This window comes from Mytilus californianus, unplaced genomic scaffold (genome assembly GCF_021869535.1).
Source record: "Mytilus californianus isolate M0D057914Y unplaced genomic scaffold, xbMytCali1.0.p SCAF_15, whole genome shotgun sequence".
In the NCBI taxonomy this organism is placed as follows: domain Eukaryota; kingdom Metazoa; phylum Mollusca; class Bivalvia; order Mytilida; family Mytilidae; genus Mytilus; species Mytilus californianus.
In genome coordinates, this window is record NW_026262637.1 from 3484247 (window position 1) to 3497741 (window position 13495).

General features: G+C 31.7%; 1 protein-coding gene across 1 annotated transcript; it reads left to right on the forward strand.

Annotated features, from left to right (window-relative positions):
- Positions 1-7744: 7744 nt before the first annotated feature.
- On the forward strand, positions 7745-13200 carry LOC127725882 (sulfotransferase 1C2-like). Its single transcript, XM_052233209.1, has 5 exons — positions 7745-7911; positions 8627-8950; positions 11893-11993; positions 12242-12413; positions 12939-13200. The coding sequence occupies exons 1-5, from the start codon at positions 7752-7754 to the stop codon at positions 13046-13048; spliced, it is 867 nt and encodes a 288-aa protein (XP_052089169.1). The 5' UTR covers positions 7745-7751; the 3' UTR covers positions 13049-13200.
- Positions 13201-13495: the final 295 nt, after the last annotated feature.

Consider the following 13495-nt stretch of genomic DNA (forward strand, 5'->3'; position numbering starts at 1 on the left):
CAATTCATATAACAAAACAAATGTTTCATCCAACATACCCTTGTCGACAGACTACTCTATGGACATATGTGTCCCTTTTTTGTTAGACGGCGCTATGGACATATCCTTTGTCGACAGACCGCACTACGGTCATATGTGTCCCTTGTCGGCAGACCGCGCTATGGACGTATGTGTCCCTTGTCGGCAAACCGCGCTATGGACATATGTGTTCCTTGTCGGCAGACCGCGCTATGAGTATTTGTGTCATTGGACGAATATGAAAAAGACAGGTTTCAAAACAAACGAAAGATTCATCACAATTTTACAACTTGGATACTTATCATCATAAAATATAATATATATATGTTGCTTGACATATTTTAAAGACACATATCTATTCTTGACCTCAATATGTTTTTTTGTGTGTTTGTTTGTTGTCGGGTTACTGTTTTATTGACGTATTATCACATCTCAACGTGAGTGATATAAATCTTGTTTCATTGGCTAATACGTTCATCTGCTTTTCTTGTCACGGAATCAGAATTGTTTTCTGGTTCCATTATACTAGAGATGCTAGTTAATGTGGTGATTAGTTCTTTAAATATTTCAGAAAGATAATTTTAATCAAAGTTTAACTTTGACAACAGGATGTACTGATTTTAACTGACATATTGTAAATGTAGAAATTTTAATTTGCTTCAGTCGAACATTGAACTCAAATACAGTGTGCAAAATAGCGACATATTGATCCCTAAAAGCATACACATACACCATATGATGCTGTGAAAATAACAACGACGATTACTACTTAGTAATAAAGGAATAAGAGATAGATAAATACAATATAAGAAATTAATAAGACCAAAACTATCAAATGCTCATCTTCTGTCTAATCTTTATTTTTGAAACCTTTGCGGGGACTTTCTGTCAAATGGAAATTGGTCGTTTTCAATTTCATATATTTGTTACGAAATAAAAACATATGTTTTCGGTAGTTTATCTAGTACCCTTTCATATTCTTCATAAAAGTTACTTAAAATTTAACCTTAAAAAAACAAGAGACCCTGCAATGACAAATTTTTGTCACTTTTACACGTAACCACATTAATCTAATCCAATCTTACTGATCTTAAACCCCTTTTGAAGAGATATCATAATTTCATATGTAGAACGTGTGTTCTATTTATATACAGTTTTGGTACTCCCTCCGCCATTCGACATATTTTTTGTTCACAGATCTATAGGTAAGTCCCTCCCACACTCCGCATTAAAATGCATAGGTAATTAAGTTTAACCTTTCAAACTATTTCCTCGGACGATTGATTTTAAAATTTCATATAAAAAAAGATATGCGACGAACCAGAAAAGAACAGAAAACGCATTAAAGTACACAGATAACTTGAATACATAGGATATACTAACTTGCACTCATTCCTCCCGGACTGTAAAGGTTAGTAATGGTATTTTTTATTGTTCATACACTTAGATAGTACATTATGTATGATTTTATATCTGTTTGAACACAGTTATAGAAGGTTCGTGTAATACTTTTACATATAAATACACAAACTAGCTGATTCTTGTGTATGTTACCCATTACATGTTTCAATTGACAAACCAATTAATGCATGACTTTCTTTTTAGGCATTTCATTTATGGATAAGTTTTTTTTCAAGTAAGGACTTTCTTGTATTTTGGAAATTATAATACAATGTGTTTTAAACAAAAGATGACACTACAGTACGATGAAATGGTAAGAATTGTACTAGTTTTCTAATTGTGATTATGAATGTTAATCATGTAATATTTTAGTGAGGAATTATCCTAATATTTATATACAGTTTAAATTAAAAAATTCAAAATTTGAGTCACAACTAAATTTTATTTCACAGCCAGTATTGTGGTCCACCTCTTTACATCAAATACTACTTCATTATGTGAGGTAATTAACTAAAAAAATAAATGTTCAAATAAAGTGACTTTTATATATATTAAATTATGTTAAATTAAATTCCTGCTTTTTTTCTTATTTTCATCGGAATATTGGAAATTACCGTTCTTACCAACAGCGGATCCAGTAATCTGAGTTTTCGTAAGTTAATAAGCTAATTTAAAGATTTAGGTTATATCTAATTTTTTTTTTTTTTTTTTTTGCGTTGCTTTGATATTGTTTAGTAATTCTTAAGTCATTAATATTTTCATTTGGCATTTTTGACTTTTTCTATTCGAGCGTCACTGATGAGCCTTTTGTAGACGGAACGCGCGTCTGGCGTACAAACTTTCAATCCTGATATCTATGATGAGTTTTCTATACTCTTGATAACATTCTTGATACATGTACCAATCGAATGCACCAGTCAACTTCACCTTATTTCGATTTTGTTGTTTGTTTTAAATTCAACTTTTAGTCAGGTTTTAATCACAAATCCTCTGATAAATGTGCTTCGGGGCATTTTTACTCATCTATAGAAACTCTTTGTTTTCAACTGTAAGTAGGCATAAACAATAAGATAATCACTCACAAATAACATGATTTATATTCATTCTTCACAATTAAGAAACACCAAATCCTACAATTTCATTGGTCGAGAGCACTTTGCTATATTCTAAGATAATTATTTTGCGCTGAATAACAAAGAAATCTTAAATCACAAAAGTTGCAATTTCTTTCATTTCTAATAGTGTCCAGTTTCAATACAAAGGTTATGTGAAGACAAACGGATCCTTGTTATACATTTGCGAAATTTGTAGAAGAGTCTAATAAGAAATGTAACTCTTGTTTTAATTGGCTTGATCAAACAAACGCTGTCTAATAAAGGTAACTATGAACTGTCTACATTCAACAACCACTGATTATCCCACAAATTATTTATACCAAGGCTATATAACAATCTTTTAATATGTGTTGCCCAATTCATACATTTTGAACAATTTAACACAATTTCTTGATAACAAGAGTTTAATATACAATTGTCACTCACTAAAACAAGTATGCTCATACTGCAATGGATATCTACCTAATTCAAAGTAGACCGTCACATTTGATGTCGTTCTTTTGACACCTAATTGCAGGTTACAGTACTGTAGTCCAAATGAAATACATGAATATAATTTACCTTGTATAACCCAGGGGAAAGTGTACACAAGGAACCATGTGTTTATAATGTTCTATCGTTCAGGGATAAACGATGCACTATATGAAAAAAGAGGTTATTTTCTATCTTTAGTACATAAGTAACATCCTTATTTTATAACACAACAAAATGCAACCAAAAAGTAACATTCTAATTTAGATAAAATACATCAAAAGACACACTACAATCTTATACATTTTACCTTTACTTATAATTGACATTTAAATTTATGACATTTTAACATCTTGATTACATTATAATGTGACGGTCAGTGATTCTAATAGGTCACATGCACGACGTTGTTCATTCATTAATATTATATTTCTCTTGGGGGATGTATAATGTTCCAAATAGGAAAAGAATGCAAGTACAAAATTATTAGTAATTTATTAAAGCTATAAGGTTTATAATAAGTTTTATTTCAGCTGCATATTTTTCTTTTTGTGAAGATAGTGATTTTAAAAAAATCTGTTACGAAAGAGGACCTTTTAGAAGAAAATATATTCGGCAATTGTAAATTCAGTTCAAGGGTCATATCTTATATTATGCAAATTTTGCCTCCAGTGGAATAAAAAAAATAAAAGATATATGGGACTTAAATAATAAATCCTTTAAAACTTCTTTTGAAATTTTTAACAACCTAAAAGATAAAAGGAACTGGATAGCACAATATAGCCGCATTAAAGCTTCGTTAACGCCTCAACAAATTGACCTTTTAAAAACAGACCCCATCATGCAAAGTCATTCCGATAGACCTATGATAATAACAAATTCTTGTCAAATTTCAAAAAATGGAGTTGTCGTTGATGCTAAAAAATTGTGCCTTAAAGATATTAGATACTTTTATGAGAATAACATAACTCCAAATAGTCAGTTCAAGTGGAATTTACATTTTGGGAAAGAACTACCATGGGGCGATATTTGGGTCACTTTGAATAAGAATTTAGCAAATAGGAAAACTAAACAACTTCAATGGAAGCTACTTCATAATATAATTTACACAGAAGAAAAATTACAAAAAATGAATCTGTCAAACGGAAAGTGGCACTTTTGTAATGAAAAAGAAAATCACTGTTTCATCTTTTTATTTACTGAAAGACGTTTAGAGGGAAATTTGTTCAAAATTGAGTATCGAAAAATTACAACAATCGGAAACGAGTATCATTTTAGGTGTCATAAATGCAGATACTTATAGATTATCGTTTGTCATCTCAACGAGATTGATTTTCTCGCTTGAGCCGGTACGGCGAAAGTGAGAAAAAGCAATCGAGTTGAGATGACCAATGATAATCTGCTTATCGCTATTTTACCTATGACGACGTTGTTAATTTCATTGACAACGGCACGTGCGCCCTTAGTTTCTAGCGATAATTCTTCATATCACTCTACTGTGCTGAGAAAGGAAATTATCAGTCAGTAAGATCAAAGGAAAATTTCGTAAAATAGCGATAAATCATATTCTCAAATTTTAGATACGGTGCTTCTTATCACGAAATGGGTTATTTTGAAAACTAGAAACATCGCAAAATATCAAAAGAAAGGGATAAGTAAATCGATGATTTTCAATATGATAAAACATGAAATGCAATTTTTGTTCAAATCCCTTAAACCAAATACGAACAATGAAGCCTTTTCTACTATGTGCGACACTTTTTGTATATAAATATATATAATTTTGCGTGGTCAGGCCAGTGTACTGACCTCTTCAATACTGAATAAATTATCATGCATTACTCTCAACTCCCTTTATATACTATGTATTTTCTATTGTGTATGTAAATTATTTATAATTATGTATATTATATACTTGTAACAAGGACAGGTTGTATCAACAGGTACATATTATAAGCAAATATTTACTTACCATATCTTTGAAATAAATCATTTTTGGGAAACAAAATCTTAAATCCAACTTTTTTGAAAGAACTACACATTAATCTTCCTTTAAGTTAATTTTTAACGAGTAGCACGTGGCAAAAGATCACTCGACCAGAAATTTAATGTAATAGAAATTAACATAACAAAAGAACGGAGTGAAGTGCTATAAAATTGAAACTGCCTAATAAATACAGGTAGCTCTTTTGAGAGAGAAAAAACCCGATAGAATGAATACATTATTCAAACGATTATATTTGGTGTGATATTAAAAATATATAGATAGATAATATTACATGTTATTTGTACAAAGATAGATGATATTTATAAAGATAATGATTTTAAGGTTTAATTGAACTTTTATACAATTATGCAATTTTTTTATAACAAACAAGAATGTGTCCATAGTACACGGATGCCCCACTCGCACTTTCATTTTCTATGTTCAGTGGACCGTGAAATTGGGGTCAAAAACTAATTTGGCATTAAAATTAGAAAGATCATATCATAGGGAACATGTGCACTAAGTTTCAAGTTGATTGGACTTCAACTTCATCAAAAACTACCTTGACCAAAACCTTTAACCTGAAAAACTTTAACCTGAAGCGGGACAGACGGACGGACGAACGGACGGACGAACGAACGGACGCACAGACCGAAAAACATAATGCCCCTAGGTGGGGCATAAAAAGTAACATTCGTAAGCAAAAAAGGTGTCAGAAGATAATTAAATTTCATACAGATTCCAAAAATAAATAGTTAATATGTCTTTTCTTTGATAAAAAAGGAGATGATCAACTGCTTTCGGTTTACAATAGTCACTTCCGGTGTCATCTGATAGCTTCATATAATTTTCACTGATTCCAAATATATATGGTTACCATGTATTTCCCTTTAAAATAATGGCTATAATTGAGTAGTATACAAAATACATCTTTCGGGGTCTAATGAAATTGCACTGATTCGAAAAATGTATGGATTCTATATACTTTTGCTTGAAATAAGGGAGATAATTGGTTACTTCCGGTGTATACAATGCCACTGCCGGTGTCATATGACAGCTTCCACTCTCTTAGTCTTATGATAGCTTTCATTACACCGATTCGAAATTTTTTAATTTCCATATACTTTTCCTTGCAACAAGGGAGATAATTTGCTATTTCCGATTAAGGAAATGTCACTTCCATTTCATATGATAGGTTTATTTTCACTGATTCTGAAAATTATGGTTTCATAAAATACGTACACACAAAACTACTTCCGGTTTAAACAAGGTCACTTTAGATTAATCCTTTTTAAGGTCATGTGTCGTCCAGCCTAATGCTAAAAACCTTTTTGGTTTTATCATGTTCCAATATGAAGTTATAGCAGACGTCAAAATCCAGAAGGTCAGATTAACTTTTACCTTGACTTCAATTTCAAGATCAAAGGTCATGGATCTCATACCTAAAGACCCGAGGTCCATAATATGTATGGTTAAGATATAAACGGAGAGAAAAAAAACTCTTATATAAAGTCACCAGGGCACTTCGACAAAATGTATTGGCGAAGTGCCATGTCACAACTTTTGCCTAAAACCTGATATAGACAACTTTCACAGTTTCTTAGGAATTGCAATAACAAACAGAGTTCAAAAGTTTGACCATTCACCTTGACCTCAATTTCCTGCTTATTGACCAAGAACCTCATATCAAAATGTCTTCCTGACTTATGTTTTTTGAAATTTCCTAAGATATCACTCATGTGAAACAAAAAAGGGAAACTACTTTTATAAATTGTAGCCGTTCCTCTTCGGTGCAGATCATCCTGAGGAAGTAACAAGCGTTTTGGAAAAAAAATTCAAGCGATTACTTTTGTAGAAAATGGTGGATTAAATCTGGTTTTATAGCTAGCTGAACCTCTCACTTGTATGACAGTCGCATGAAATTCCATTATATTGACAACAATGTGTGAACAAAACAAACAGACATAATAGGTAAAAATGTCAAAAATAAGGGTACAGCAGTCAACATTGTGTTATAATCTTATAAATAGGACATTCTTTTAAAAATATGACCTTTCAAATTATAGAGGTTAACCAGGATTGGGACACAAAAGGTAGAAAACAGAGATAGAGATTTGGGATGAATCAGCTACGTACTCTTGAACCCGATGGACTGAATGAGAGCAGAGATAGAGGTTTTAGATGCATCAGCTACGTACTCTTGAACCCGATGGACTGAATGAGAGCAGAGATAGAGATTGTGGATGCATCAGCTACGTACTCTTGAACCCGATGGACTGAATGAGAGAGATTAAATCCGTTTCATCATAAACCATAGGAATAAAACTTGAACTTCGTACACTTTAACTAACATAATATTCTGTTTTTAGCTGTTATGACATTCACCTGTTTCCTTGACCTTTTACCTATTGACCCCGAAATCGTAGGCTTCTCGCCCTTCAATTTATCTTTCATCTGTATGAGTTTTACTCCAATCAAGAGAAGGATACTAAAATAATCATGTGGAAAAAAAATTGTTTTTGGACACATTGATGAACGACGGACTGACGTGCAAAGCGTCTACAATTTGCTACAGAATTGTTTTTGAAACCAAAATAAAATGTGACAAAAAGCTGGAATTTATCGGTCTTACCGATTTTGTATTGAAAGAGTACACATGAAATACACATTGACACAACAGACTCAAAACAACAGAAATGTTGTGCAATAATTATTGTCATTAATATATGATTGTGTATATTTCGAAGATATAAAAGAGAATGCCAGTACTAGAACCCGTACCTTTACCAGAATATGACGGTGTCACTTATATATCACTGAGAGCTTTCAGAGAGAAAGGCCCAGAACAAACAATAAAGGATGTCAAAGACTTCCATTCAAGGGAAACGGATATTATCATTTGTACTTACCTTAAAGCAGGTATGAGTCATATACTTTTATTTATTGTAATAAAGATAAAATTGAACATACTAGTCCTTAATATAACAAAAAAGAGCATTTGTCACAATTGCTATCGATATAATCATTATTAATTGATCTATACATCACAAAAACAGCAACTAACCAATTAGAAATAACAAAAACATAATATGCAGTCTTCAAAAGTAGACCGAAGGTGTCCATACAATTAGTTACATTGAAAACTCTTAATCATGTCTGTTACATGCAGGTGTGAATAAATTTAATGCAATAATCCAATATTTGATTCAATTCTCATCTCTCAATAATAAATAATACAACTCTACATTCAGTGTAAAATACATAGATATAAAATAGAGAGCCAGTCTGTACCGCATTATAAGAGACTATAACATAAAACATTATAGAAAATTCGTCTATTATAAAACATGTTTATAAGGACATTATTTACAGTATAAAACATTTATATGAATAAATGAAACATAAGTATTTGTATAAGTTTTAAACGTTGCTTTAATGTACCTGTTTGTGGTCGTAGACTATGGTAGGGATATTTTCCACAGGATAATGCTTCAAAATTATCAACAACAAAAAATACCGAACTGCAAGGCAAGTCCATAAAAACTGACAAAATTAAACGCATTTGATAAACTTATAAAGCATACAGCAATGCCGGTTAATCTTATTCAGATTATTTCGATGAATTATATTGCAGGCGTTCATTGGCTTGATGAAATTATAGCAATGTTAGTAAACAGAACTACAACCCTTGCTTCTGGAACGAAAGGTCAAAGAACGCTGGAGGGAATACCGGAGTTATCTGTCTTAGATTCTCTTCCGTCACCCAGAATTTTAAACACTCATTTGTCGTTTAAGTATATCCCTACAAAACACGTGCAAAACAAGGGGAAAATTGTTCATATGATCCGAAATCCTAAGGATATATGTGTTTCTCTTTATCACCACGCTAAGAAAGACGTTGTGATGAATTACGATGTTCCATGGGATACATATTTTGAGAATTGGATGTCTGGAAAAGGTAGCAGTATTTTTGTGTCTGATAAAAGCAGTAACAATATTTTAAGTTATATAAACAGTCCTCTGGTAAAGCTAGTAACAAGTACCACAATTTATAGTTGAATTCCTGGTAAGAATAGCTTTATTTGATCATTCTGATGTTTTATATGTGACTGAAATCATTTAAAATACATGTGTACAAAATAGTGAGGGTTACCTTTTACCGTTGACTAAGAAATAGCAAAGCAACAAATAGACATCTGCAGTACACAAACAGTTTAAAAAATAAGAAATTGGTAGCTGGGCTTGGTAATAACTTTAGCAAAATACCTATATTTACCCTTACAAGACGAGTTCAACTAGGAATTGTGGTACTTGTTACTACCTTTACCAGAGGAACATTCATGGCTCTACAATCTGTCGATATATGTATCTAGGCATTGCACAAGGTCATGTTCTTCTCAGACTGTTTAAGACAGCTTTACCCTAAATCCATTGGATGTTGGATGTGTAATGATTGATATTTTAGTTTAAGATGCATGATTTTTTTGTTTGTTGTTATTGGCTGTCAGTAACTGCGAGTACTCTCAGATTTTTACGAAATATCTGTCTTGTTGTGGGGATGTAAAAATACCCTACCACGTCCAGTCTGTGTTTTTGATTGATGTTTTTTCTGAATGTATGGATCTGATGAGTTAAGCCCTTTTCAACCGATATGTATAGTTTGTTCTTATGTGGTACTGTTACATCACTATCCCAGGTTAGGGGGAGGGTTTGGCGCCAACTCGTTTAATCCTGTCACATTTTGTATGTGCTTGTCCCAAGTCAGGAGCCTGTAATTCAGTGATTGTCGTTTGTTGCTGTATATCATATTTATTTTTCGTTATTTACTTTGTACATAAATCAGGCCGTTAGTTTTCTCGTTTGAATTGTTTTTTTATTTGTCATTTTGGGGCCTTTTATAGCTGATTATGCAGTATTGGTTTTAAGTTGTAAACGTCTATGTCATCAGTTGGTCTCTGGTAGAAAGTTGCCTCATAGGCAATTATACCACATCTTGTTATTTTCATATATATTTAAGGAATGACTGTAATATTTTTTCTGTCTATAAAGAAATAACATCAAAAATGTGGTGCACACTGAATAACCCGCGTAGCGGTTTATTTTAAAGTGTGCACCACATTTTGTATGTTATTTCGAATAGACAGAAAAAATATTACAGTCATTTCTTATAATTTAATTCTTAATTCCATTTTAAACCGGAGTAAATCATGAAAAAACGTTGATGACGTCACGGTCACATGACAAAATTATGTCTATGAGCTGATATATAAAACAACGTCAGCCAATCAGAAGACGCGTTACATCCAAAATTAAATTATTCAAAAATATCATCAAAGATACAAAGCTTATACTTTTAGTTTGTCAGATGTACATTTCGTCTACATAAGACTCGTCGAAGGCGTTCGAATGAAAATACTTGAAAAGAAAAAAACTACAAAACTGAAGAGCATTCATTTGAAAACCAGTTATTCCAAAAGGTAGTGCCAAATATTTGTAAGGCAATCTGGGGATAGAAACAAAGATTGTTTTCATCATAGCAACCATAGAGGGATAGTTTTGGGATACTTAAATGATTACTTTCAGCATACAAAAAGTAAGAAGGTGCCAAGAGGTAATAAAGTCGAACAGAGTGACACATCATCATGTTCAAAAGAGAAAAACGAAATTCACAAAACACTACAGGAGTTATTCATATAAATTTCGAAAAACACAAACCCAAAAAAAAGTTTAAATTAACTAAGTAACTAATGAAACGGTAGGTGGTTCTTGTTCTACCAATGACACCTGTTGTGTTGCTAGTGAGAATTAAACATCCGGTGATAAGTCACCTTCGGTACCGAAACAAACGAGAAAGAGCTCATTAAAAGGGTGTAACGCAGACAGATTTTATTACTAGTAATCAATAAATAATAATGGTGTCCATAATTATAACCGATAAACTGCAGTCTCGACATGCATTAAAAGAAATTAAAAATCGATAAATTTTACATTATCCTTAGGAAAGGAAATGTAAAAAATAGTCTATCATCTTTTTAAACAAAAATATGCAGGTACAATGTATGCCACTCAATTTTAACAATTACCTGGAATAAAAATTCGAAAACGTGAGGCAATAAGTTGATAGGCAGAAAATATCTTTCTTTACAGAGAAGCGGCAGATACCAAATGGATATTCAAACTCATAAGTCGAAGACAAATCGACAACGCCATGGAAAAAAGCGAAAAACGGCGAAAAAAACAACAGTCTACCAAGTGAAAAGCAAACCGAGGAATGATGACAATTCACAAAACACATCACAAATAAACCTAAAGATAAGATTTAAGGCTGGAAGTGGGCTCATGTGATCTTGAAGGGTAATTAGTTCATGTGATGTTCCTTTACATATCCATATTCTACTTTAATGTGGAAGTGTATGAATACTTCTTTTGTTATTTTATTTGGGTGTACATATGCAAGCGTATACATTTGAATGATAATTTGAAACGCTTCATATTAAAATTGTGGGCACCCCAAGTCTTGCTCAATCCTAATAAATCACGGTAAATGATCCTTCAATTTAACTGTAATCCATTTTAATGCTATCAAGATCATGAAATCACGAGTTAAATTAAGCTTTCGTTTATTTTCTTAGGTATTGTTGTAACGCTGTAATGCAGAGCATGTGTAGGCCAACATTATTAAGGAAAGTGTCTTCTAACCAAAATACTGGAATTGTATTAAGCATTTAGTGTGTGATTTAATTGTTAACATATAAACATTTATTTAACTTCTAAAACATGTACATTATTTTATTTATATCTATTATAATTTATAAAGTATTTATTTAAAGCATGATGGCTTATAACCCTGTGTTTACAGGTATAACAATACATGCACTCATCTTTTGATTATTATTGTAGTATTCTATGGTTCCTGGTATGATTACGAATTGGGAATGGAGGAGGCTTCTATACAACACCCGGGAATGATTTATACCTGTTATTATGAAGACTTCAAAAGGGTTAGTTAACTTTCATATAAATAAAGGTCACAAAAATGTGCGGGCCAATATTTAAGTCCTGTGACTTATAAAATTTAAAATATTATAAATCTAATCTAATCCAATTGTTTTTATTTTATCTTAGAAACCAAATCCGAGATTTATTTAATGATAAAGATTTGTGAATAGCGATACGTCTATATCAGAGGTGTGTTTATTCAGTCTAGATTTTGCATACATAGAATGAATAAATTGTCTATGCATTTTAGGAACCTAGAAACCAAATAAGAAAACTTGCAGATTTTCTTGACATAAATGTTTCGGACCAAATATTAGAAAGCATAACAGAAGAAACTTCGTTTGAAAATATGAAGAGCAAAAAAACTGATAACACCAAGTTCGTCAACATGAAAGAAGCGGAAGGATTCATTTACAGGAAAGGTAATATTAGACTATTGTATGTCCCTAAGTTATGTTCTCAGTATACATAGAAATTCATAACAAAGCATTAACCTTCAATGACAGTCACTGTTCCATACCTAAAATAGGATATTGAAATTAAGTTAACCGATACATGTTAATTTTATTAAATATGTGTAACCGTATATTCGTAACTGTTTTCACGGTGATCTAAGCTTTCAAATTTTAATGGGATGATTCATGTTAACAGTGATCTAGAAATTTAAAGAATAATTGCAATAAAGATCACCAACACACTGTTTGTTCTTATTACTGTATATTGTCCTTTGGTTGAACAAATGTATCAGAAGAATAAACTGTTGATGGCTGATTGCCGAGCGTCGCAATAGCACAAAAAGGCTACGTCACCAGGAGTCACACTAATTTTCAGATGTACAAGTATCTCATTTTATTAATGATATTTAAAAAGAAAAAATCTTTGAGAGTGACATTTTAACTTTTGAATAACCTCGTTCTTTTTTCAAAAAATTATAATACAATTTGCAGGAGACATAGGAGACTGGAAAACTCATTTTACTGTTAACCAGAATAGCAGATTTGATACACAGTTCAAAGACAGAATGAAGGATAGTAAATACAATATAACATTTGAATAAAAAGTTTAATGTAGGGATGATGAACATGGAATTGAAAGACTTTTTATAAATACATGTATTGTATGCATATTGGTAAATATTATTTATTCTAAGTAGATTATCGTTAAGCACAAACATTGAGTCATTAACATTAAATTGAATATTTTCTCTTCTTTCTTCTTCAGATTAATATCATCCTTTATTTAAACATGTTAAAGATACTATGGGAATAAATGTATATATAGTGCTTGATCCTCGTTCCGTTCATTATCATAGTACACAAGCACGGAGTCTAAACACTAAATTAAATAAGCAATTTGACTTTGCAGTATAAGGAACATTTGATGCAAGACAAATAAGATGAATGTAAATAAAATAGAGTACCACAATAATAAATGCTTAGTAGACCCACGTTTACTATTTTTTTTATAAAATGCGACCCCTCTGCAATATATCGAAAGATCTAAT

Excerpts from the sequence above, each read along its gene's own strand:
- LOC127725882 (XM_052233209.1), top strand. The coding sequence starts at position 7,752 with ATGCCAGTACTAGAACCCGTACCTTTACCAGAATATGACGGTGTCACT. Across the intron at positions 7,912-8,626 it reads TTGTACTTACCTTAAAGCAG|GCGTTCATTGGCTTGATGAA; the intron begins GTATGAGTCATA and ends ATTATATTGCAG. Across the intron at positions 12,414-12,938 it reads AGGATTCATTTACAGGAAAG|GAGACATAGGAGACTGGAAA; the intron begins GTAATATTAGAC and ends TACAATTTGCAG.